General features: G+C 63.1%; 1 protein-coding gene across 1 annotated transcript in view; it reads left to right on the forward strand.

The window, feature by feature from the left end:
• The window catches only part of DNAH9 (dynein axonemal heavy chain 9), a 192,807-nt gene that overhangs the window by 22,867 nt on the left and 145,511 nt on the right, over positions 1 to 24,429 (forward strand). Inside the window, exons 15-23 of the mRNA XM_054170731.1 lie at positions 2,645 to 2,867; positions 6,447 to 6,613; positions 8,111 to 8,981; positions 13,568 to 13,698; positions 13,869 to 13,995; positions 17,357 to 17,509; positions 18,708 to 18,833; positions 19,457 to 19,696; positions 23,992 to 24,152. Of these exons, the coding sequence (XP_054026706.1) occupies positions 2,645 to 2,867; positions 6,447 to 6,613; positions 8,111 to 8,981; positions 13,568 to 13,698; positions 13,869 to 13,995; positions 17,357 to 17,509; positions 18,708 to 18,833; positions 19,457 to 19,696; positions 23,992 to 24,152 (2,199 nt within the window). The remainder of the gene's footprint in view (positions 1 to 2,644; positions 2,868 to 6,446; positions 6,614 to 8,110; positions 8,982 to 13,567; positions 13,699 to 13,868; positions 13,996 to 17,356; positions 17,510 to 18,707; positions 18,834 to 19,456; positions 19,697 to 23,991; positions 24,153 to 24,429) is intronic.

A 24,429-nucleotide genomic window follows, 5' to 3' on the forward strand; every position in this document is an offset into this window, starting at 1 on the left:
ACATCTCCTGTATCTTCCATGCCCTGGTCTCTGCTGGGTCTGCTCTGGCTGAATGTCTCCCACAAGCAGCTCTATGCTCCTGCTGCCTCTGCCATCCCATGAGCTGCTGCTCCTGGGCCTTGCTGCTGGTGTTGTACAGAACATCTGCTTGTCCCTTCATCCTGCTCCAGCTGATCTCACCTCTGCCAGGGCTCTGAGCTCCCTCTGTGGAGTGTGACTTCAGCCCCCAGCAAGGCTGTGTCCAGCCCAGGAGACACTCACTCTGACTCTGAGGGCTCCTTTGAGTGCCCTCTGTGTCCAAAACAGAGACTGGGGCTGCCTGGCATGAGCTGCCATGGGGAGGTGATTTCAAGGTGACAAAAAGGAGGAGGTTCGGGTGCAGGTTTGCAGTTCAGGCTGTCCCCTCTCTGAAGAGCTGCTCTGTGCCAGCCTGTGCAGGGTCGTGCCCTGGGTGATTTATTGGACTAGGTGCAACTGCAGGAGGTTGCAAAATCCCCAAATCCCAGCATGGAGAGGCTGGAAGGGAGCTCTGGAGCTCACCCAGCCCAAGCCCTGCTCCAGCAGGGCACCCCCAGCAGCTTGCCCAGGGGCACAATGCCCAGGGGGGGTTGGAAGCTCTCCACACCAGCAGACTCCACAACCTCTCTGGGCAGCCTGCTCCAGGCCTCCAGCACCCTCCCAACAAACAACTTTCTCCTCCTGCTCAGATCCAACCTCCTGGCTGCCAGTCTGTGCCCACTGCCCCTTGTGCTGGCCCTGGGCACCACTCAGCAGAGCCTGGCCCCAGCCTCTTGCCCCCCACAGCTCCTTTGGCTCTTGCTGAGCATTGCTCAGCTGCCCTCTGGGGCTGCTCTGCTGCAGGCTCTCAGCCCCAGGGCTCTCAGCCTTTGCTGCTCCCAGAGCTGCTCCAGGCCCCTCAGCAGCTCTGCAGCCTCCATGGAAAAGCTCACAAAGAAATCAAACACTGCTCTGGAAGTGTTCGACAGCTCCCAGCAGTGAGGGCTGCTGAGTGGGGTGGCTGATGGGATCCTCTTTGTCCTTCTCAGCGGCAGCATTCCCTCAGGGAGTTTCTGCAAGGGAGGTTTTTGTGTGCTTAGAACACTTAGGGTTCTTAGGCGGAGTCCCTGACTCAGCAGCTTCGATTTCATTAGGTGAAGTATTTCGGGAACACTTCGGCCCAGCAGCTTGCTCAGCACTCAAATGGCCACTTAAGAGTTCTGAGAGGAAGAGAATGGCTGGAGAGGAGCAGAGCTGCAGGAGCCCCTTTGGGCCCCTTTGGCAGTGCCCAGGGGCTGGGATGATGAGCAGCAGGGTAGGCAGGCAGGGCATCATCCCCCAGATGCTCTCCTGGTCTCTGGTGATTTACAGCTCAGGGACCCTGAGGGACAGGCTGATGCCTGTGCATTTCTAGCCCCTGGGGGCTTTGTTTTCTCCTCCTTGCTTTCCTGAGCTGCTGTGGAGTTTTGCCCCTCACATCCTCCTGCAGCAGGCAGTTACCCTGGGAAAGGAGGCAGAGTGTGAAGAGCAGCCCCTGTTTGCTGCAGCTTTGCAGCCTCCCAGCTTGGGTTTGGGACCTTGTGTGGGGAGATACAAGGTGGAAGCTGTCCTTTAAACTCTGCCCCCCGAGCTCACAGCTCTCTGCTGTCCCCCTGCTCAGACACCTTTCCTCCAACATGAGAAACTGCCAAGGGCCAGGGCTGGGCTGGCCACCAGAGCAGTGCCAGAGGCTCTCCATGAAGCCTCTGCTTGCCAAAGGGAAGAGAAAGGGAAGCAGGGAGAGAGCCTGAGGGGGTGGGAAAAGAACTGACCCAGCTGGGATGGAGAGAAGAACAATGCCAGGGGACAGAGACACAGAGACACAAAGCAGTGTGGAACCCAAGCCCTGGTGGCACCACTGGCACCACTGCTGCTGGGGGCAGGCACTGGGCAAGTCCCAGCCTGGACTCAGCAGCAGATGGGAACCAGATCCAGGAGCTGGGTTCTGGCAGTGGATTGAGGATCCCAGGGATGGGGATGGAAGGCAGAAGGGACAGAGTCCTGCTGGGCCAGCAGCCAGGGAAGAAGAGGCTTGGCCCTGGGGATCCCTCAGCTTGCTCCTGAGGATGCCATCCATGGGCTGCACTCCCCTGGGGGGCAGCTGAGGGTGCCCTGTGCTGTCTGCTCCTCCCCACAGGAGCCACCTCTGCCTTCCTGCCCCCAAGGTGTGGCACCAGCTGTGGCAGTGCCCTTGGTGTGGCCAGGAGCAAGTCCAAGGCAGAGGCTCTCTGCAGCCCAGCCCTTGGCAGGAGCTGTCCCCATCAGCTGCTCCCTGCTAGCAGCAGCCCCTGGCTGTGCCAAGCTGCCCTGAAGTGCAGAAGGTGCCTCAGAGAGCAGAGCCTGAGCTGGGCAGGGGCAGCTCTGGGCAGGAGGGGCTCTGCTCCAGCTCACAGCAGGACATGGATTTATCTGTCCTTGGGGCAGCTGTACCACATCTTTGGTTTCCTTTGAGCATGAGTTGAGGTTCTGATGCCCCACATGTTGCCAGGCACTGGGCAGGGTTAGCCAGACCTTCCCCCTCTCCCTTGCCATCAGCTGCCTGGCCCAAGGCTGATGTTTCTTTCAGGTGGAGCTGCTCTCATTCTGTGCTTTCCTCTGTGTTCTGCAGCTTGGCTGACCTGGAGGAGTTCATCAAAACTGCTGACAAGGGTTTGAGCAAGAAGGTAGAAAAAGGAGACTCTGATGGCTTGGTGGAGGTCATGGGGCACCTCCTGGCTGTTAAAGAAAGGCAGAGTGTCACTGATGCCATGTTTGAGCCCCTGAAGCAAACCATTGAGCTGCTGATGTCCTATGAGCAACCACTGCCAGAGGAGGTCTACAGACAGCTGGAGGTGAGTGGAAACTTGTGGTGGACTCCAGATTGTGAGCAGCAGAGGTTCACAGACTCATGGGATGGGTTGGAAGGGACCTTCAAGGTCAGCCAGCTCCAGCCCCTGCCCTGGGCAGGGACCCCTCCCACCAGCACAGCTTGCTCAGGGCCTCATCCAGCCTGGCCTGGAACACCTCCAGGCAGGGCACAGCCACAGCCTCCCTGGGCAGCCTGTGCCAGGCTCTCCCCACCCTCACTGCCAACAATTTCTTCCTCTCTCCAGTCTCAGTCTCCCCTCTCCCAGCTCAAAGCCATTGTTCCTCATCCTGGCACTCCCAGCCCTTGGCCAGAGTCCCTCCCTAGCTCTCCTGGAGCCCTTCAGGTCCTGGCAGCTGCTCTGAGGTCTCCCTGGAGCCTTCTCTTCTGCAGGCTGCACAGCCCCAGCTCTCCCAGCCTGGCCCCACAGGGGAGGTTCTGCAGCCTCTGCTCATCTCTGTGGCCTCCTCTGGAGCCTCTCCAGCAGCTCCAGGTCCTTCCTGTGCTGGGGGCCCAGAGCTGGAGGCAGTGCTGCAGGTGGGGGCTGAGCAGAGCAGAGCAGAGGGGCAGAATCCCCTCCCTGTGCTGCTCTCTCCCTGCTCTGGCTGCAGCTCAGCACTCAGCTGGCTCTGGGCTGCCAGGGCCCAGTGCTGGCTCCTGGGGAGTTTGTCACCCCCTGACACCCCCAAGGCCTTCTCCTGCAGGCTGCTCTCAGCCACTCCTCACCCAGCCTGGTTTGTGCTTGGGATTGCCCTGTGCCAGGTTCAGGACCTTGCCCTTGGCCTTGTTGAAGTTCATGAGGTTGGTTTGCCTCTCCTCTGCAGCCTGCCCAGGTCGCTCTGGATGGATCCTTCCCTGCAGAGTGGCAGCAGAGCCACACAGCTTGGTGTCCTCTGCAGGCACCACTTGGTGTCAATCCTCCTGAGCTTCAGAACACGGCAGGAGGGCTCCAGCCCCCACTCCCTGTCATTAGAGGGCCTCAGTGTTTGGCTGTTGCAGGATGTGCCTCCACAGCTCCTGCAGTTTGGAGTCCTGTTGAGATTTCCTCCTGCAGCCAGCTGAAGCCTTTTGTTGTGTATGGAAACCAGAGAGGAGCTGGCTCCAGCTCCCACCCCTGCTCCTGCCCCAGCTGGCTGCATGCGGAATGCTTCTGTTAATTAGGGGAGATGGGAATTAGTGTGAAATAAGCCAATCCCTGGCACCTGTGTGGATGAGCAGGGTGATACTGGCACAGGAGTGGCCTTCTCATGGGACCTCAGCCACCCACTGGATCTGTGACACCAAACCTGCCTGAGCCAGAGGACATCACTGGCAGCAGCTTAGGAAAGTGTTTTGCCTCCTTCCCACACATGGCTCTGCTGAGGGAAGGCTTTGGGGGATTCATAGAGCCACAGAATCATTGTGGTTGTGATCTTTCAGACCATCCAGTCCAACCCTGAACCCAGCACTACACCCTGGCCCTCAGCACCACAGCTCCAGGGCTTTGAAACCCCTCCAGGGATGGGGACTCCACCACTGCCCTGGGTCAGGCCTTAACAACCCTTCTGGGGAAGAAATTGTTCCTCATGGCCAACCTAAACCTCCCCTGGGGCAACTTGAGGCTATTTTCTCTTGTCCTATCACTTGTTACCTGTGAGGAGAGCCCAACCCCTACCTTCCTCCAGCCTCCTCCCAGGGAGCTGCAGAGAGCAATGAGGTCTCCCTCAGCCTCCTGTGCTCCAGGCTCAACACCCCCAGCTCCCTCAGCTGCTCCTCCCCAGCCCTGCTCTCCAGACCCTTCCCCAGCTCTGTTGCCCTTCCCTGGACCTGCTCCAGCTCCTTAGTGTCCTTCTGGGAGTGAGGAGCCCAAAGCTGAACCCAGCACCTCAGCTGCAGTGCTGTGTGCAGGGCTGGAGCCTTCAGCACAGGAAGGACCTGGAGCTGGTGGAGAGGGTCTGGAGGAGGGCCAGGAGAATGCTCAGGGGGTTGGAGCAGCTCTGCTGTGAGGACAGGCTGAGGGAGCTGGGGGTGTTCAGCCTGGAGAGGAGGAGGCTCCAAGGAGACCTAACAGCAGCCTGCCAGTACCTAAGAGGGCTACAGGAAGGATGGAGAGAGACTGTTTGCAAAGGCCTGCAGGGACAGGACCAGGGACAATGGCTTCAAACCAGAGCAGAGCAACAAGTTCTCTGCTATGAGGGTAGTGGGACACTGCAGCAGGTTGCCCAGGGAGGTGGCTGAGGCTCCATCCCTGGAGATATTCCAGGTGAGGCTGGACAGGGCTCTGGGCAACCTGCTCCAGTGGAGGATGTCCCTGCTGAGTGCAGGGGGTTGGACTGGAGGAGCTGTGGAGCTCCCTTCCAGCCCAGAGCATTCTGTGATTCTTCTGCTAGAAGAGGTGAGGGATGTGGGGCAGCCTTTCAGGCACAGGACACAGCTGTGGCAGTGGCAGCAGCACACAGCTGAGTGCTTCATGCACTGCTGGGCATGGTGGGAGGCCCAGGAACCATCACTGCCTGCCTTCTGGGGGCTGCTTTCTCCAGGGAAATGGGGAGGGGGGCCTGGAGCTGGGACTGAAAAGTGCCAGAGAGAGACCCCCTCAGGAGGGACTGGTCCCCCTCTGCTGCCTCAGACCTGCCTCCAGCTTGTTTCCCCTCTTCCCATAGTCTCAGTGGCTCTGCTTCCATGTCCTTGGTTATGTGAACTGGGAAGGCAGGAAACCCACAGCCTGGGCTGGCACAGCAGCTGTGGCAGGGAGAGTCCTTAGCTGCTGTCAGTGTCTGGGCCTCAGAAGCCTGATGAGGAGAAGCAAAATCCCTTGCTGAAGGGAGGGTTGATCAGCAGTGCTGTGCATGGCTGCTTGGGTGCAGACCTGAGGAAGAAACCAGTCCTGGACACCAGTCCTGACATGGGAAACACAGGCTGCAGGGCCTGACACAGAGAGCACTAGAAATCATGGAATGCCAGCCTGGGTTGGGTGGGAAGGGACCTTCAACCCCCCTGCAGCCAGCAGGGACAGCCCCAGCCAGAGCAGGCTGCTCACAGCCCCACACAACCTGCCCTGCACTGCTGCCAGCCATGGGGCAGCTCCCAGCTCTCTGGCCAGCCTGGGCCAGGCTCTCCCCACCCTCAGCACCAAACATTTCTCCTTCTCTCCACTCTCAAGCTCCCTCTCTGAGTTCCAAACCATTGCCCCTGCTGCTGGCACCACAGGCCCTGCTCCAGAGTCTGTGCCCAGCTTTATTCTTGGCTGCCAGAAGGCTCCCCTGGAGCCTTCTCTTCTCCAGCCCCAGCTCTCCCAGCCTGTCCCCACAGCAGAGGTTCTCCAGCCCTCTGATCATCTTTGTAGCCTCCTGTGGATCCCATTAGGTCCAGGTCCTTCCTGTGTTGGCTGCCCCAGAGCTGGCCCCAGCCCCGCAGGTGAGGTCTGCCCAGAGCAGAGCAGAGGGGCAGGATCCTCCCTCTCCAGCTCTGGCCACACTGCTCTGGATGCCCTGGGCCCCCGTGCTGGCAGTGCCCGTTGACAGCTCAGACGAGGCCACGGCCCGGCAGCAGGCGCTGCCCGCCAGCGGTGCCCTTCTGCTTGCAGGAGCTGCCAGAGCGGTGGAGCAGCCTGAAGAAGCTGTCCCAGGGGGTGAAGCAGCAGGTGGCTCCGCTGCAGGCCAGCGAGATGGCCGCGGTGCGCCGCAGCGCCGCCGCCTTCGACGCCCAGCAGCAGAGCTTCCGCCAGAGCTTCCGCACGGAGGCGCCGTTCAGGTACGGCAGAGCCGGCGGCGGGGCGCGGCACGGGGCGGGCGGCGGGGCGCGGCTCCGGGCGGGCGGCGGGGCGTGGCTGCGGGCGGGGCGGCTGCGGGCGGGCGGCGGGGCGCGGCACGGGGCGGGCGGCGGGGCGCGGCGCAGGGCACCGCCGGGCGCTCGGCACAGCGCTGGGCACGGCATGGCGCAGCTGGGGCTGTGCAGCCTGGAGAGGAGAAGGCTCCAGGGAGACCTCAGAGCAGCCTGCCAGGACCTGAAGGGCTCCAGGAGAGCTGGGAGTGCCAGGCTGAGGAACAATGGCTTTGAGCTGGGAGAGGGGAGACTGAGAGTGGAGAGGAGGAAGGAATTGTTGGCAGTGAGGGTGGGGAGAGCCTGGCACAGGCTGCCCAGGGAGGCTGTGGCTGTGCCCTGCCTGGAGGTGTTCCAGGCCAGGCTGGATGAGGCCCTGAGCAAGCTGTGCTGGTGGGAGGGGTCCCTGCCCAGGGCAGGGGCTGGGGCTGGATCCTCTTGAAGGTCCCTTCCAACCCAATCCATTCTGTGACTGTGAATCCAGAGTGTCCTTGGGCCCCTGCTGTTTGTAGAATAGAATAGAATAGAATAAACCAGGTTGGAAGAGACCTTCAAGATCATCGTGTCCAACCTATCAACCAATCCAACACCACCTCATCAACTAACCCATGGCACCAAGCACCCCATCAAGTCTCCTCCAACTCATACCTGCTCTTGGTGCCTGCTCTGCCTGGGCTGTGTGGTCCCTGGGGCACTGCCCAGTGTCAGCAAGGGGCTGAATCTGGGTGCTGACTGCACAGCATCTGTCAGTGGTGGTTGTGCCCCAGTGCTGGGCACTGGGGAGGCCACACCTCAAATTCCAAGTTCACCTCAAATTTTGTGCCTCTCACTGCAAGAAGGACATTGAGGGCTGGAGCAGGTCCAGAGAAGAGCAACAAAGCTGGGGAAGGGTCTGGAGAACAGGGCTGGGGAGGAGCAGCTGAGGGAGCTGGGGGTGTTGAGCCTGGAGCAGAGGAGGCTGAGGGAGACCTCATTGCTCTCTGCAGCTCCTGAGAGGAGGCTGGAGCCAGGTGGGGCTTGGGCTCTGCTCCCTAGGCTCAGGTGAGAGAAGGAGAGGAAATGTTCTGTAATTGTGCCAGAGGAGGCTTAGGTTGGAGAGGAAGAAGAAGTTCTTTGCTGCCAGAGTGGTCAGGGCCTGGCAGAGGCTGCCCAGGGAGGTGGTGGAGTCCCCATGCCTGGAGGTGTTGCAGCAAGCTGTGGCCATGGCTCCTGGGGCCAGGGTTTGGTGGCCATGGGTGGACTCAATGATTTCCAAGCCAAACAACTGTGTGACTCTCAGGTGGTGCTGGCAGTGCCACGTGGCTGTGCCATCGGTGTGCCCTGCAGAGCTTTCATCTCTGCTGTGTCTCACCAAGGCACTCTTTGGTTTGTGTTTGCTTTAGAAGCTGTTTCTGATGTCACTGATCAAGAACAAACATTTCTGTCTAGGTTTGACACCCAGAAGCCTTATGAGCTGCTGGATGCCAAGCAGGTGGAGATTAAAGCAATGGAGGCAGCCATGGGCTCCATCCAGGAAGCAGCTGGGCTCTTTGAAGTCATGGTGCCAGACTACAAACAGCTGAGGCAGTGCAGGAAGGAGCTGTGTCTGCTCAAAGAGCTCTGGGACATGATCTCCCTTGTCAACACCACCCTTGAGGCCTGGCAGACCACCAAGTGGGCGGCAATCGACGTGGAGAGCATGGATCTGGAGTGCAGAAGGTTTGCCAGAGAGCTGAGGAGTCTGGACAAGGAGGTGAGGGGCTGGGACGCCTTCAGCGGGCTGGACGGCAGGGTGAGGAACACGCTGCGGGCGCTGCGGGCCGTGGCCGAGCTGCAGAGCCCCGCCATCAGAGACAGGCACTGGGGCCAGCTGGTGCAGCTGACAGGGGTGAGCTTTGTGATGGACTCCACCACCACCCTGGCTGACCTCCTGCGGCTCAACCTGCACGACTTCGAGGACGAGGTGCGCGGCATCGTGGACAGGGCGGCGCGGGAGATGGGCATGGAGAAGGTGCTGGGGGAGCTGCAGCTGACCTGGGGCTCCATGGAGTTCCGCTATGAGCCTCACCCCAGGAGCGGCGTCCCGCTGCTGAAGCCGGATGTGGAGCTCCTGGAAACCCTGGAGGACAACCAGGTGCAGCTGCAGGGCCTGCTGAGCTCCAAGGGCATCGCTTTCTTCCTGGAGGAGGTGGCCGGCTGGCAGCGGAAGCTGGCCGCCGCCGACTGCGCCATCGGCCTCTGGTTCCAGGTGCAGCGCGCCTGGGCTCACCTGGAGAGCATCTTCCTGGGCTCAGAAGATATACAGACACAGCTGCCCCAGGTAGGAGCCCCAGGGATTCTGCCTCCCTGGTGGGAGGTGCTGAGGGAGAGCCTCCCTGCAGCAGGACCGGGTCATGGGTCACAGAACGCCTCTGGTCAGCAGGGAGCCTCCAAGGGCATCCTGTCCTACCCCTGCAGGCAGCAGGGACAGCTCCAGCCAGAGCAGGCTGCACAGGGACACAGCCAGGCTGAGCTTGGATGGCTCCAGGGCTGGGCCTCCACCACCCCCCTGGGCAGCCTGTGCCAGTGTCTCCCCAGCCTCCCTGTGCAGAACTTCCTCCTGAGCTCCAACCTAACTCTGCCCTGCTCCAGTTCCAAGCATTGTCTCTCATCCTGTCCCCACAGCCCTTCTGAACAGCCCCTCCCCAGCCTGCCTGCAGCTCTTAAAATGCAGCTCTGAGGTCTCCCTGGAGCCTTCTCTTCTCCAGGCTTGTGATGGGTTGCAAATTGCCCCCAGCAATGGCCAGGGCAGCTCAGCGGGAGGCACGTGGAGCTGTGCTTGGCAGCAGGGGTGCCAGCTGCAGAGGCCTGCAGGAGTGTGTGCAGACAACACTGACAGGGGAGTACAATTGACAAACAGCACAGGAACCCCCTGGACAAAAGCAGGGGGCTAATAATAGCTTCCCCACACCCTGCCCCCTTCCCTCTTCACCCCTGTACACAAGGGACAAGAGAAGGAGCAGAGAGTTGTTTTGTTAGAGCCTCAGCCACAACAGGAGCACAGCCAAGGGCAGCAAAGCCAAGCAGAAGCCAGAGCTGCTGTCTGCTAGAGCAGGGAAGCTGAAGAGAGAGAAAGTCACCCTACACAGCCAGCCTGTGTTTGTCATCTATCCAGTGGGAATAGTTGGGATTTAGCCTTGTTTTCCTCTTTACACCCAGGGGGTGATTGCCATCCTGCCACTTTCTGTCCAAGAGCTGTGGGACACAGCCTAGACCTACCCCAAGGCTGCACTGCCCCATCTCTGCCAGCCTGAAGGTCCTCCCTTTGGAGGGGCTCCTCTCCTTCTGCCTTCCTGGCTGGGAGGCTCCCTCAGAGCTGTGGTGGTTCCCCTGGTGCTGCCCCCGGGGTGGTTGTGCTGTGGGTGGTGGCTGAGCCTTGCTGGGATGCTGATTCCTCCCTCCCACTGCTGTGTCACAGACCCAGAGCTCCTGCAGCATGAGCTGCTGGCTCCTCAGGGCAGCAGGCATGTCCCTGCTCTCCTCAGAGGGAAGGGGACTGGGCTGCTCACTCAGACATTGCAAACTGGCACACCAGAGCTGGCACCAGGCAGCTTGGCTGCATCCCCTTCTCTGCCCATGGTGCTGGGCAGGGAGAGGGCAGCTGCTCTCCACCTCCTGCTCCAGAGGGTGGAACAGTCATGGGTGACCTCCCCAGGGCTGCCCTGGAACCAGCTTCCAGCCTGGTTCCAGATTCCCTTCCTTACAGAGAAAACCCTGCTGGGCACCCACATCCATACTGGGCACTGCCAGAACCCCAGCAGGGAGAGGCTGGAAGGGAGCTCTGGGCATCACCCAGTCCAGTCCTGCTCCAGCAGGGCACCCCCAGCAGCCTGCCCAGGGGCACAGTGCCCAGGGGGGGTTGGAAGCTCTCCACACCAGGAGACTCCACAACCTCTCTGGGCAGCCTGCTCCAGGCCTCCAGCACCCTCCCAACAAACAACTTTCTCCTCCTGCTCAGATCCAACCTCCTAGCTGCCAGTCTGTGCCCACTGCCCCTTGTGCTGGCCCTGGGCACCACTCAGCAGAGCCTGGCCCCAGCCTCTTGCCCCCCACAGCTCCTTCAGCTCTTGCTGAGCATTGCTCAGCTGCCCTCTGGGGCTGCTCTTCTGCAGGCTCTCAGCCCCAGGGCTCTCAGCCTTTGCTGCTCCCAGAGCTGCTCCAGGCCCCTCAGCAGCTCTGCAGCCTGCCCTGGGCTCTCTCCAGCAGTTCCCTGTCCCTCTGGAGCTGGGGAGCCCAGAACTGGGCCCAGGGCTCCAGACATGCCCCCACTAGGGCAGAGCAGAGGGCAAGAACAACCTGCCCTGCCCTGCTGGCCACACTCTTCTTTGTGTACCCCAGGACCCCATTGCCCTTCCTGGCCTCCAGGGCACGTTTCTGGCTCATGGGGAGCTTGTTGTCCCCCAGCACTCCCAGGCCCTTCTCTGCAGAGCTGCTCTCCAGCAGGTCCCCCCTCAGTGTCCTGCTGCAGTAGCTGCTCCTCCATGGTGCAGTCCCTCCTCTTGCCCTTGCTGTCCCTGCCTTCCACTCAGCAGTGGCCTGCAGCTGTCTGTGTCACTGCTGTCCCCATCCAGGTGCAGGGTCACTGGCAGCAGTGCCAGGGGACTGACACCCCGGAGGGGATGTGCTGAGCCCACTGCCACCTGGACCAGTCTCCACCCTGCCCCCAGCCCTTCCCCCTGCCCTGCTTGGGCTGTGCCTTGCTGAGCTGGGCAGAGCTGCAGGCACCCCTGGCTCCCTGGGCAGGCTGAGGTGCCCATAAGCAGTGCCCCAGAGGCTGCACCATGTGCCAGGGAGCTCTGGCATCCTGCAGCTACCTAATGGCAGGTGGTAAATCACATCATGGATTCATCCTGCCTCCTGCTGGGCAGCTGCCTGCACCTCAGTGCCCATCTGGCAGGTGGCACCAGTCAGCCTCCTCCCTCCCTGAGAGAAAGCTGACAGCCCCTGGGGGCTGAAGCTGCTCAGGATACATCCAGGGCTGGGGCAGGGTATGGGGCAGGGTATGGGGCAGGGTATGGGGGCTGGCTGTGGGGGCAGGCTGTGGGGGGCTGGCTGTGGGGGCAGGCTGTGGGGGGCTGGCTGTGGGGGGCAGGCTGTGGGGGGCAAGGTATGGGGGCTGGCTGTGGGGGCAGGGTATGGGGACTGGCTGTGGGGGGCTGGCTGTGGGGGGCAGGGTATGGGAGCAGGCTGTGGGGGGCAGGCTGTGGGGGGCAGGGTATGGGGGCTGGCTGTGGGGGCAGGCTGTGGGGGGCAGGCTGTGGGGGGCAGGCTGTGGGGGCAGGGTATGGGGGCAGGCTGTGGGGGCAGGCTGTGGGGGGCAGGCTGTGGGGGGCAGGCTGTGGGGGCTGGCTGTGGGGGGCTGGCTGTGGGGGGCAGGGTATGGGGGCAGGCTGTGGGGGGCTGGCTGTGGGGGGCTGGCTGTGGGGGGCAGGGTATGGGGGCAGGCTGTAGGGGGCAGGCTGTGGGGGCAGGGTATGGGGGCAGGCTGTGGGGGCAGGCTGTGGGGGGCAGGCTGTGGGGGCAGGCTGTGGGGGGCAGGCTGTGGGGGGCAGGCTGTGGGGGCAGTCTGTGGGGGGCTGGCTGTGGGGGGCAGGCTGTGGGGGCAGGGTATGGGAGCAGGCTGTGGGGGGCTGGCTGTGGGGGGCAGGCTGTGGGGGGCAGGGTATGGGGGCAGTCTGTGGGGGGCTGGCTGTGGGGGGCAGGCTGTGGGGGCAGGCTGTGGGGGGCTGGCTGTGGGGGCAGGCTGTGGGGGGCAGGCTGTGGGGGCAGGGTATGGGAGCAGGCTGTGGGGGGCAGGCTGTGGGGGGCAGGGTATGGGAGCAGGCTGTGGGGGCAGGCTGTGGGGGACAGGCTGTGGGGGGCTGGCTGTGGGGGGCAGGCTGTGGGGGGCAGGCTGTGGGGGCAGGCTGTGGGCCAGCTCTGGGTGCAGGGAGGGCTGCAGCCCCAGCTCAGCACAGCTTTGCCCTGGCAGTGTGAGCAGAGCCTGGGGAGCTGTGCTCAGTGTCCTGCCTCGCTCAGGAGGGGCAGGAGGGAGCAGCAGAGCCCTTGTGGCCACAGCCTGCTTTGGTCCTCCTGCCACCCCCAGGAATTCAGGGTCCCTGTTAGGCACAGAGCAAAACTCAGCATAGACTCACAGCATGGGCTGGGTTGGAAGGGACCTGAAAGCTCAGCCAGCCCCAGCCCCAGCCCCCTGCCCTGGGCAGGGACCCCTCCCACCAGCACAGCTTGCTCAGGGCCTCATCCAGCCTGGCCTGGAACAGCTCCAGGCAGGGCACAGCCACAGCCTCCCTGGGCAGCCTGTGCCAGGCTCTCCCCACCCTCACTGCCAGGAATTTCTTCCTCCTCTCCAGTCTCAATCCCTCTCCTCCTGTCCTCTGCTGGGGTTCCCATGGCCTTACTGAAGGCAAGGGAGGGCTCTGCTCTGCCAGAGTCATCATTGCCCTGCCAGGGATGGGCACTGGGATGCCTACACCATGGCAAGAGGGCAGGAATGAACTCCCCTGAGGTCAGCAGCCTTTCCCTCATGGCAGCATCTCCTGCTGCTGTGGCCAGTGGAGCTTGATACTGCCTCTGGGCAGGAAGAGCTGTGAGGAGCATTTAGAGAGGAGCTGGCTCCCAGGAGAGTGGTTGGTGCTGGGCATTGGCCTCTGCATGGCTGAGTTATCCAGGACCTGTCTGGGGTGCAGGGGCAGCTGCCCCGTGGGGAACGTGCTGTGGACACCTGGCTGGAAGAGCACTTGTGAGCTGCTGGGCAGGAGCCTCTGTGCTGGACAGCAAGCCCCCTGCCCCTCTGCCCCCAGCCCAGGGGCAGTGCCTGCAGGCTGGGCTCTCACACATCCTTTGCCCTCGCTCTGCTCCTGCTCTCAGGACTCCAAACGCTTCGAGGGGATCGATGTGGACTTCAGAGAGCTGGCCTGGGAGGCCCAGAGAACCCCAAACGTGCTGGAGGCCACCAGCAAACCTGGGCTGTCCCAGCAGCTGGAGGACATTCAGAGCAGGTAGGCAGAGCATCAGGAATGCCAGGGTTTGGGCAGAGACTCCAAAGAGTTTAACCTGTGCTCCAGGAAGCCCTTCCTCCCCCTCCTCCCTCCCTCTTCTCCTCTTCCTCCCTCCCCTCCCCTTCTCTGCCCTCCTGTCCCAGGCTCTGCTCACCTGCTTTGTCCCCCAGGTTGTTGCTGTGTGAGAAGGCTTTGGCTGAGTATTTGGACATGAAGAAGTTGGCCTTCCCCAGGTTCTACTTCATTTCTTCTGCAGATTTATTGGATATCCTCTCCAATGGCACCAACCCCCAGCTGGTGAGCCTCATCCTGCAGCCCCTTTGCCACTGATGCCATCTGGGAGATGCTGTCTTGGGACTCCTCTGGAGCTTGGCTTTCCTGGAGTGCTTTGTCTCCCACCCTCCCTTGGCTGGGTGACAGCTCCCTCACAGCTGGCATGTCTGAAGGGCAGCACCTGCACTGTGTGCTGCCTGATCCCACCCTGGTGCCCTTTGCAGAGGGTTCTGAGAGCACTGCCCAGAGCAGAGGGTGGCAGGGGGTTTGTTCCTGCTGGGCTGCAGGGAGGTGGGAGGAATTCATCTGGAGATCTCGGCCCAGATCTGTTGCTGACCTTAGATCCCCAACCTGAGATGCCCCCAGACATCATCTGCTGCTCAGAGAGCCACTTGCACATCCCAGGGTGGAGGTGCTGGTGCCTTGCAGGGGGCTCTTATTTAGCCACAAGAGTCATTTCCTAGGCAGCTGCTGCTTGCTTCCCCCAAGGAGAGGCCTTGGGGATGCCTGCAGAGGTGAGAAGAGCTCAGCATGCAAGAGGCAGGGCAGCTGGAGGCCAGGCAGTGGCTCTGGGCTGCCTCTGGTCCCTGGGCAGCTCAGGGGCCAGGCTTTGGGTCTGACCTCCTGCACCAGGTGCCTGAGGGGCTCCTGCTCTCCAGGCTGGCTTCTGGAGCTGGTGCCTGAGTGCCATGTGAGGGGGAATCACTCCACATGGACCAACCCTCCTGGGCTCTGCACTGAATGGCTGCAGCACAGAACCATGGAACAGGCTGGGCTGGGAGGGACCTGACTCTGCCCTGGGCAGGGACCCCTCCCACCAGCACAGGCTGCTCAGGGCCTCATCCAGCCTGGCCTGGAGCACCTCCAGGCAGGGCACAGCCACAGCTTCTCTGGGTGACCTCTTCTAGGCTCTCCCCACCCTCAGCACCAAACATTTCTCCTTCTCTCCACTCTCAAGCTCCCTCTCTGAGTTCCAAACCATTGCCCCTGCTGCTGGCACCACAGGCCCTGCTCCAAACTCTGTCCCCAGGTTTCTGCTTGGCCCTTTCAGCACTGCAAGGCCACCAGAAGCTCTCCCTGGAGCCTTCTCTTCTCCAGACTGAACAAGCCCAACTCTCTCAGCCTGGCTCCCAGCAGAGGGATCACCCTCAGCTCATCTTCATGTGCTCCTCCAGCCCCACTCCAAGTCCACATCTTTCATGTCCATTGTGCTGGGGAGGGACTTGCAGTGACCCTTCCTGGCTTGGGAGATGGCTTCACTGTGCTCTTCCCCCATTCCCCAGAGCAGCACAGGCACCTCCTGACCACAGTGGGCAGAGGTCAGCAAGAGCTAAAGGAGCTGTGGGGGGCAAGAGGCTGGGGCCAGGCTCTGCTGAGTGGTGCCCAGGGCCAGCACAAGGGGCAGTGGGCACAGACTGGCAGCCAGGAGGTTGGATCTGAGCAGGAGGAGAAAGTTGTTTGTTGGGAGGGTGCTGGAGGCCTGGAGCAGGCTGCCCAGAGAGGTTGTGGAGTCTCCTGGTGTGGAGAGCTTCCAACCCCCCCTGCTCAAGCAGGGCTCTGGTGGCAGCATGGCACCAAGGGCTGGAGCCCATTCTGTGGGCCAGGGTCTGAGCATGGGCAGTGAGGACTTGTGCACAGAACCTTCTGGATGTAAGGGAGGGTTTCATAGAATCTCAGAATGGTTTGGGGTTGAAGAGCTCTGCATGCTCAGCCAGTCCAACACCAACCCAACCCATGGCCACCAAACCATGCCCCCAGGAGCCATGGCCACAGCTTGCTGCAACACCTCCAGGCATGGGGACTCCACCACCTCCCTGGGCAGCCTCTGCCAGGCCCTGACCACTCTGGCAGCAAAGAAGTTTCTCCTCCTCTCCAACCTCAGCCTCCCCTGGCACAATTTCAGTCCAGTTCCTCTCCTCTCACCTGAGCCTAGGGAGCAGAGCCCAAGCCCCACCTGGCTCCAGCCTCCTCTCAGGGAGCTGCAGAGAGCAATGAGGTCTCCCTCAGCCTCCTCTGCTCCAGGCTGCACACCCCCAGCTCCCTCAGCTGCTCCTCCCCAGTCCTGCTCTCCAGACCCCTCCCCAGCTCTGTTGCCCTTCTCTGGCCCTGCTCCAATGTCCTTCCTGGAGTGAGGTCCCCAACCCGACCCCAGGACTGGGGGTCTGGCAGCCTCACTGCTGCTCTGCCTCAGGCTTGGAAGGAGGCAGCCTGCTCTGGGGGGCAGCTGAGGCCCCTGTGCTGCTCAGAGCTGCAGGATCTGCTCCTGCCTGAACATGTGCAAGCAGACCACTGAGCTGTGCCACTGTGAGGGACAGGCTGTGAGGGCTGCTCTGATCCTTCAGGAGTCTCTGCCTGGAAGCAGCAGAGCAGCAGACACCATGGGCTGCCACCCATGGGAGCTGCCCATCTCCCCCTCTCTGGCTGTCACTGAGAGAGGCAGCTCCTGTCTGGGCCTGCTCTGGGACCTTGCCATGGGCACATGAGGCCTGGCAGAAGCCACCTTGCTGTTGGCAGTGGTGTGTGGCACAGGCAGGGAAGTGTTGTGTGCGCCGCACTGAGCCGGAGGAAGCCTGAGTGACCTTCTCAGCTCGCAGCAGGCAGCTGCTGGTGTTGGGAGCCCACAGCAGCCACATCTGATCACCCTGGTGGCTTTTCAGACCCAGCTGGCTGTGAACAGGGCAGGACTGGGCTGCTCTTTGCCTTCTGGAAGAGTGCTTATGGTCAGGATGGCTGTTAGGTAGGAGCTCTGGGTTGTTGTCAGGACATCAGGCTGGATGTGACCCTCAAATGTCATCCTCTGCAACCCCCTGCAGTCAGCAGGGACACCTTCAACTCGAGCAGGTTGCTCAGGGCAGCATTAAGTTTGACCTTGAATTGCTCCAGGGCCTGGCCTCAACCACATCCCTGGGCAGCCTGTGCCAGTCTCTCACCTCTCTCAAGGGCTCCTTCCTCCTCTCCAGTCTCAATCTCTCCTCTCCCAGCTCAAAGCCATTGTTCCTCAGCCTGGCACTCCCAGCCCTTGTCCAGAGTCCCTCCCCAGCTCTCCTGGAGCCCTTCAGGTCCTGGCAGCTGCTCTGAGGTCTCCCTGGAGCCTTCTCTTCTGCAGGCTGCACAGCCCCAGCTCTCCCAGCCTGGCCCCACAGGGGAGGCTCTGCAGCCTCTGCTCATCTTGGTGGCCCTCTCTGGAGCCTCTCCAGCAGCTGCAGGTCCTTCCTGTGCTGGGCCCCGGAGCTGGAGGCAGCACTGCAGGATGTATTACCGGAGGCAGCAGGAGAGGCTCTCCCTGCAGTGCTGCAGGCAGGGTGAGGGAGGAGGCTCTGCCCCCACGGTGGCCTCCCTGCTGCTGGGCCCCTCCCAGTCACTGCTCCTCCCTTTCCTCTTGCAGGTTCAGAGACATCTTCCCAAACTCTTTGACAGCTTGGCCAGGCTGGAATTCCAGCTGGATTCTGAGCAGAAGCCAACCAAGGTCGGGCTGGGGATGCACAGTGGAGAGGAGGAGTACGTCAGCTTCAGCCAGCCCTGCGACTGCAGCGGCCAGGTGGGAGCAGAGACCTTGTCTGCCATGGGCTGGGTGGGAAGGGACCTCCAAAGCCCCTCCAGTCCACCCCCTGCAGCCAGCAGGGACAGCCCCAGCCAGAGCAGGCTGCTCACAGCCCCACACAACCTGCCCTGCACTGCTGCCAGCCATGGGGCAGCTCCCAGCTCTCTGGCCAGCCTGGGCCAGGCTCTCCCCACCCTCAGCACCAAACATTTCTCCTTCTCTCCACTCTCAAGCTCCCTCTCTGAGTTCCAAACCATTGCCCCTGCTGCTGGCACCACAGGCCCTGCTGTCAGAACTGCTCTCCTGCCCCTTGTGTGGCCAAGATGTCTTAGAGCTTCCCAGCTCCTCTTTTGAATGGTGAGGAAGGCTGGAGGTGAGGTTCAATTTGATTCCTCCTCACACCACATCCCCTGCTGCCACTCTGACAGACCCTCACCAGGGCTGGGTGCTGTCACAGGCCACTGAGGGAGGAAGGTCTGTGGCCTTCTCCTGACAGTGAAACTTCCTGGGAGGTGCTGAAGCTGGGTTGTGCAGCTTGTGACAGGCAGCCCTGGTAAGGAGGGGTGCAGGATAAAACCAAACTGAGCAGCTCTGAGGGGCATCATGGGCAGGAGCAGGGCTTCTCCTTTGCCAGTCTTCCTCTTTTCACTGGATGAGATCAGGGCTGAAATGGAGAATCACAAATGGTAGGGGTTGGAAGTGACCTCTGAAGATCACTGAGTCCAAGCCCTGCTCCAGCAGGGCACCCCCAGCAGCTTGCCCAGGGGCACAATGCCCGGGGGGGTTGGAAGCTCTCCACACCAGGAGACTCCACAACCTCTCTGGGCAGCCTGCTGGGCAGGCTGGGCAGGGACTGTGCAGGAGGGCTGTGGGGATAGGCCCAGGGGCAATGGTTTGGAACTGGAGCAGGGCAGAGTCAGGTTGGAGCTCAGGAGGAAGTTCTGCACAGGGAGGCTGGGGAGACACTGGCACAGGCTGCCCAGGGAGGTGCTGGAGGCTCCAGCCCTGGAGCCATTCAAGCTCAGCCTGGCTGTGTCCTGGGCAGCCTGCTGTGGCTGGAGCTGTCCCTGCTGCCTGCAGGGGTAGGACAGGATGACTTTGGAGGCTCCCTTCCCAGCCAGTGCAGTCTGTGGCTCTGTGATTACCAGAGGGGCTTGGGTGCCAATGTGTTGCTGTGCTTCCATCTCCTCTCCAGGTTGAGGTCTGGCTGAACCATGTGCTGGACAGCATGAGGGCCACAGTGAGAGCCCAGATGGCAGAAGCTGTCATGGCTTATGAAGAGAAGCCAAGGGAGCAGTGGCTCTTTGACTACCCTGCCCAGGTATCTGCCTCTGCTCCTCATCTCCACACAGCTGCCAGTGGGAAAGGCAGCTCTGGGCTTCCCCTCCAGCTCTGACCCTCCCCTCCTCCAGTGATGGCCTCCTGCTGTGGATGGGGATGTGTCTGGCCTCCACAGTCCCAGCCAGGAGAGAGCCAGGAGGAGTTGTCCTTTACCCTGGCAGTCTTCTGATGGAGTTTCCAGGCTGAGCTCCGTGCTCTGATGGGGGTCCTGGGATGATGTGCACTTGGTTGGCTTGCAGAGCCTGGGGCTTGGGCAGTGCCTGCGGCACCAGGGGTCAGGGGAGCTCTCTGCACCCCAAGGAGTGAGAGCTGCAGCAGGAAAACCAAGTGGTGGGGCCTGGTGAGGGCAAAGAGCCCCTCAGACACTCCCCTGGCTGCCTTGTGGCCTCCTGCTTCTCCCCTGCTGCTGCACCGAGCGTGTGGAAGCTGCTGGTGCACTGAAACAGGTCTGCTGAAGGAGTCTGCTCCTGAGCTGAGCTCTGAGCCTCACAGAGCAGATCCCTCAGGTCCTGTCTGCTGTGGCTGCTGTGTGCAAAACACTTGATGGCATGGGCACTTCAGCTGCCAGCCTTCAGGCAGCTCTGCTGCTCTCCATTGCTCTAGGTGGCCCTCACCTGCAGCCAGATCTGGTGGACCACCGAGGTTGGGATCGCCTTCAGCAGGGTGGAGGAGGGCTATGAGAATGCCATGAAGGAGTACCACAAGAAGCAGGTGGCCCAGCTGAACAGCCTGGTGACCATGCTGCTGGGACAGCTCTCCAAGGGGGACAGGCAGAAGATCATGACCCTGTGCACCATCGACGTGCACGCCAGGGACGTGGTGGCCAAGATGATAGCGCAGAAGGTGAGTGAGGGCTGCTGCCCTGGCTGCTGCCCTGGCTGCTGGCCTGGCTGCTGGCCTGGCTGCTGGCCTGGCTGCTGCCCTTCCTGCTGGCCTGGCTGCTGCCCTTCCTGCTGGCCTGGCTGCTGCCCTGGCTGCTGCCCTGGCTGCTGGCCTGGCTGCTGGCCTGGCTGCTGCCCTTCCTGCTGCCCTTCCTGCTGGCCTGGCTGCTGCCCTGCCTGCTGGCCTGGCTGCTGGCCTGGCTGCTGGACTGGCTGCTGCCCTGGCTGCTGGCCTGGCTGCTGGACTGGCTGCTGGCCTGGCTGCTGGCCTGGCTGCTGCCCTTCCTGCTGGCCTGGCTGCTGCCCTTCCTGCTGCCCTTCCTGCTGGCCTGGCTGCTGCCCTTCCTGCTGGCCTGGCTGCTGGCCTGGCTGCTGCCCATCCTGCTGGCCTGGCTGCTGGCCTGGCTGCTGGCCTGGCTGCTGCCCTTCCTGCTGCCCTTCCTGCTGGCCTGGCTGCTGGCCTGGCTGCTGGCCTGGCTGCTGCCCTTCCTGCTGGCCTGGCTGCTGGCCTGGCTGCTGGCCTGGCTGCTGCCCTTCCTGCTGCCCTTCCTGCTGGCCTGGCTGCTGGCCTGGCTGCTGGCCTGGCTGCTGGCCTTCCTGCTGCCCTTCCTGCTGGCCTGGCTGCTGCCCTTCCTGCTGGCCTTCCTGCTGGCCTGGCTGCTGCCCTTCCTGCTGCCCTTCCTGCTGGCCTGGCTGCTGCCCTTCCTGCTGGCCTGGCTGCTGGCCTGGCTGCTGCCCTTCCTGCTGGCCTGGCTGCTGCCCTTCCTGCTGCCCTTCCTGCTGCCCTTCCTGCTGCCCTGGCTGCTAGCCTGGCTGCTGCCCTTCCTGCTGCCCTTCCTGCTGGCCTGGCTGCTGCCCTTCCTGCTGCCCTTCCTGCTGCCCTTCCTGCTGCCCTTCCTGCTGGCCTGGCTGCTGCCCTTCCTGCTGGCCTTCCTGCTGGCCTGGCTGCTGCCCTTCCTGCTGGCCTGGTTGCTGGCCTGGCTGCTGGCCTGGCTGCTGGCCTGGCTGCTGGCCTTCCTGCTGGCCTTCCTGCTGCCCTTCCTGCTGCCCTTCCTGCTGGCCTGGCTGCTGCCCTTCCTGCTGGCCTGGCTGCTGGCCTGGCAGGACAGCCAGGAGGCTGTTCCAGCAGGAGACACAGCTCTGAATTTACTTCTGCAGTGCTTGTTGTGAGGAGGCAGAATCCTCCACAAGCCTGAAGTGCTGCTCTGTGCCATGACCCTGCAGCAGCAAGGGGCTGCTTGTATCTGCCACAGGCTGGTACTGGGAGGGTGACCCTGTGCTGGTGGAGGATGAGGTTGTGTTGGGAGGCTGCTGGATGCTGGTGGAGGATGAGGTTGTGTTGGGAGGCTGCTGGATGCAATCTCAGTTATCACTTTATTCAGAATCCAGCAGGGAGAGGCTGGAAGGGAGCTCTGGGCATCACCCAGCCCAAGCCCTGCTCCAGCAGGGCACCCCCAGCAGCTTGCCCAGGGGCACAGTGCCCAGGGGGGGTTGGAAGCTCTCCACACCAGGAGACTCCACAACCTCTCTGGGCAGCCTGCTCCAGGCCTCCAGCACCCTCCCAACAAACAACTTTCTCCTCCTGCTCAGATCCAACCTCCTGGCTGCCAGTCTGTGCCCACTGCCCCTTGTGCTGGCCCTGGGCACCACTCAGCAGAGCCTGGCCCCAGCCTCTTGCCCCCCCCAGCTCCTTTAGCTCTTGCTGAGCATTGCTCAGCTGCCCTCTGGGGCTGCTCTTCTGCAGGCTCTCAGCCCCAGGGCTCTCAGCCTTTGCTGCTCCCAGAGCTGCTCCAGGCCCCTCAGCAGCTCTGCAGCCTGCCCTGGACTCTCCCCAGCAGTTCCCTGTCCCTCTGGAGCTGGGGAGCCCAGAACTGGCCCCAGGGCTCCAGATGTAGCCTCGGCAGTGCAGAGGAGAGGGGGAGGAGAACCTGCCTTGCCCTGCTGGCCACACTCTTCTCTTTATAAAGCCAGGAAAAGCATTCAGGCTCTTTTTGGGGGCCATGCTTGACCTGGTGTGGGACCTTTGGGTGTCTCTTGTCCTGCACACATCTCCAGTGCTGCTCCCCTGTCCCTGAAGCTGCAGTGTGCAGCCCTGCAGGCGGGTGGGAAGGTGCCCTGCAAGTGCTGGTTGTGGCTCTGCTCCTCTGTGTCCTCCTGGAGGACAGCAGGCTGCTTGCAGGCCTCCTGCCTGCACGGCTCAGCTGGCACTGGTGGTGCTCTGGTCCAGGCTGTGGTGAAGCCTGTTGGCTGTGGAGAGAGTGCTGGCCATGGCTGTCCTTGTCACCCAGTGCCCAGCCCTGCCAGGCGAGCTGCAGAAGAGGCAGGAGCCTCCTCATGGCCTTCTGTCTTCTCATGAAGAGCCTTTTTGTGCTGCTCTCCTGGGCACTGCCCTCCTCCCTCACCAGCACCACTCTGAGTGGGCAGGGAGTGACCTCTCCCAGCAGCTGGCAGGGAGGTTTCCTTCCTCACCAGGGCTGCCCTCGCTGCGGCGCCCAGCCCAGCCCTGGCTCTGCCCTGCTGCCCCGGGGGCTGTGCTGAGGTGCCCAGCTCTGCCCTGCTGCCCTGGCAGTGTGCTGAGGTGCCCAGCTCTGCCCTGCTGCCCTGGCAGTGTGCTGAGGTGCCCAGCTCTGCCCTGCTGCCCTGGCAGTGTGCTGAGGTGCCCAGCTCTGCCCTGCTGCCCCAGGGGGTGTGCTGAGGTGCCCAGCTCTGCCCTGCTGCCCTAGGGGTGTGCTGAGGTGCCCAGCTCTGCCCTGCTGCCCTGGGGGTGTGCTGAGGTGCCCAGCTCTGCCCTGCTGCCCCGGGGGTGTGCTGAGGTGCCCAGCTCTGCCCTGCTGCCCTGGGGGGTGTGCTGAGGTGCCCAGCTCTGCCCTGCTGCCCTGGGGGTGTGCTGAGGTGCCCAGCTCTGCCCTGCTGCCCCGGGGGTGTGCTGAGGTGCCCAGCTCTGCCCTGCTGCCCTGGGGGGTGTGCTGAGGTGCCCAGCTCTGCCCTGCTGCCCTGGGGGTGTGCTGAGGTGCCCAGCTCTGCCCTGCTGCCCCGGGGGTGTGCTGAGGTGCCCAGCTCTGCCCTGCTGCCCTGGGGGGTGTGCTGAGGTGCCCAGCTCTGCCCTGCTGCCCTGGGGGTGTGCTGAGGTGCCCAGCTCTGCCCTGCTGCCCCGGGGGTGTGCTGAGGTGCCCAGCTCTGCCCTGCTGCCCCGGGGGGTGTGCTGAGGTGCCCAGCTCTGCCCTGCTGCCCTGGCAGTGTGCTGAGGTGCCCAGCTCTGCCCTGCTGCCCCGGGGGTGTGCTGAGGTGCCCAGCTCTGCCCTGCTGCCCCGGGGGTGTGCTGAGGTGCCCAGCTCTGCCCTGCTGCCCCAGGGGTGTGCTGAGGTGCCCAGCTCTGCCCTGCTGCCCCGGGGGTGTGCTGAGGTGCCCAGCTCTGCCCTGCTGCCCCAGGGGTGTGCTGAGGTGCCCAGCTCTGCCCTGCTGCCCCGGGGGTGTGCTGAGGTGCCCAGCTCTGCCCTGCTGCCCTGGGGGTGTGCTGAGGTGCCCAGCTCTGCCCTGCTGCCCCGGGGTGTGCTGAGGTGCCCAGCTCTGCCCTGCTGCCCCGGGGGTGTGCTGAGGTGCCCAGCTCTGCCCTGCTGCCCCGGGGGGTGTGCTGAGGTGCCCAGCTCTGCCCTGCTGCCCTGGCAGTGTGCTGAGGTGCCCAGCTCTGCCCTGCTGCCCTGGCAGTGTGCTGAGGTGCCCAGCTCTGCCCTGCTGCACTGGGGGTGTGCTGAGGTGCCCAGCTCTGCCCTGCTGCCCCGGGGGTGTGCTGAGGTGCCCAGCTCTGCCCTGCTGCCCTGGCAGTGTGCTGAGGTGCCCAGCTCTGCCCTGCTGCCCTGGGGGTGTGCTGAGGTGCCCAGCTCTGCCCTGCTGCCCCGGGGGTGTGCTGAGGTGCCCAGCTCTGCCCTGCTGCCCGGGGGGTGTGCTGAGGTGCCCAGCTCTGCCCTGCTGCCCTGGCAGTGTGCTGAGGTGCCCAGCTCTGCCCTGCTGCCCCGGGGGTGTGCTGAGGTGCCCAGCTCTGCCCTGCTGCCCCGGGGGGTGTGCTGAGGTGCCCAGCTCTGCCCTGCTGCCCCGGGGGTGTGCTGAGGTGCCCAGCTCTGCCCTGCTGCCCTGGCAGTGTGCTGAGGTGCCCAGCTCTGCCCTGCTGCCCCGGGGGTGTGCTGAGGTGCCCAGCTCTGCCCTGCTGCCCCGGGGGGTGTGCTGAGGTGCCCAGCTCTGCCCTGCTGCTCTCTGTTGCAGGTGGACAGCGCCCAGGCCTTCCTGTGGCTGTCCCAGCTGCGGCACAGGTGGGCAGAGGAGGAGGGGCACTGCTATGCCAACATCTGTGATGCCCAGTTCCTGTACTCCTACGAGTACCTGGGCAACACGCCGCGGCTGGTGATCACCCCCCTGACCGACAGGTGAGCCTGGGCACGGCTGCCCCTGCCAGCCTGGAGCCCCAGCGTGGGCTGGCTTGGGAGGGATCTCAAAGCTCAGCCAGCTCCAGCCCCCTGCCCTGGGCAGGGACCCCTCCCACCAGCACAGCTTGCTCAGGGCCTCATCCAGCCTGGCCTGGAACACCTCCAGGCAGGGCACAGCCACAGCCTCCCTGGGCAGCCTGTGCCAGGCTCTCCCCAGCCTCACTGTGCAGAGCTTCCAAAGCATTGCCCCTGGTCCTACCCCCACAGCCCTTCTGAA

The sequence above is a fragment of the Dryobates pubescens genome, chromosome 20 (genome assembly GCF_014839835.1).
Source record: "Dryobates pubescens isolate bDryPub1 chromosome 20, bDryPub1.pri, whole genome shotgun sequence".
Taxonomy (NCBI): domain Eukaryota; kingdom Metazoa; phylum Chordata; class Aves; order Piciformes; family Picidae; genus Dryobates; species Dryobates pubescens.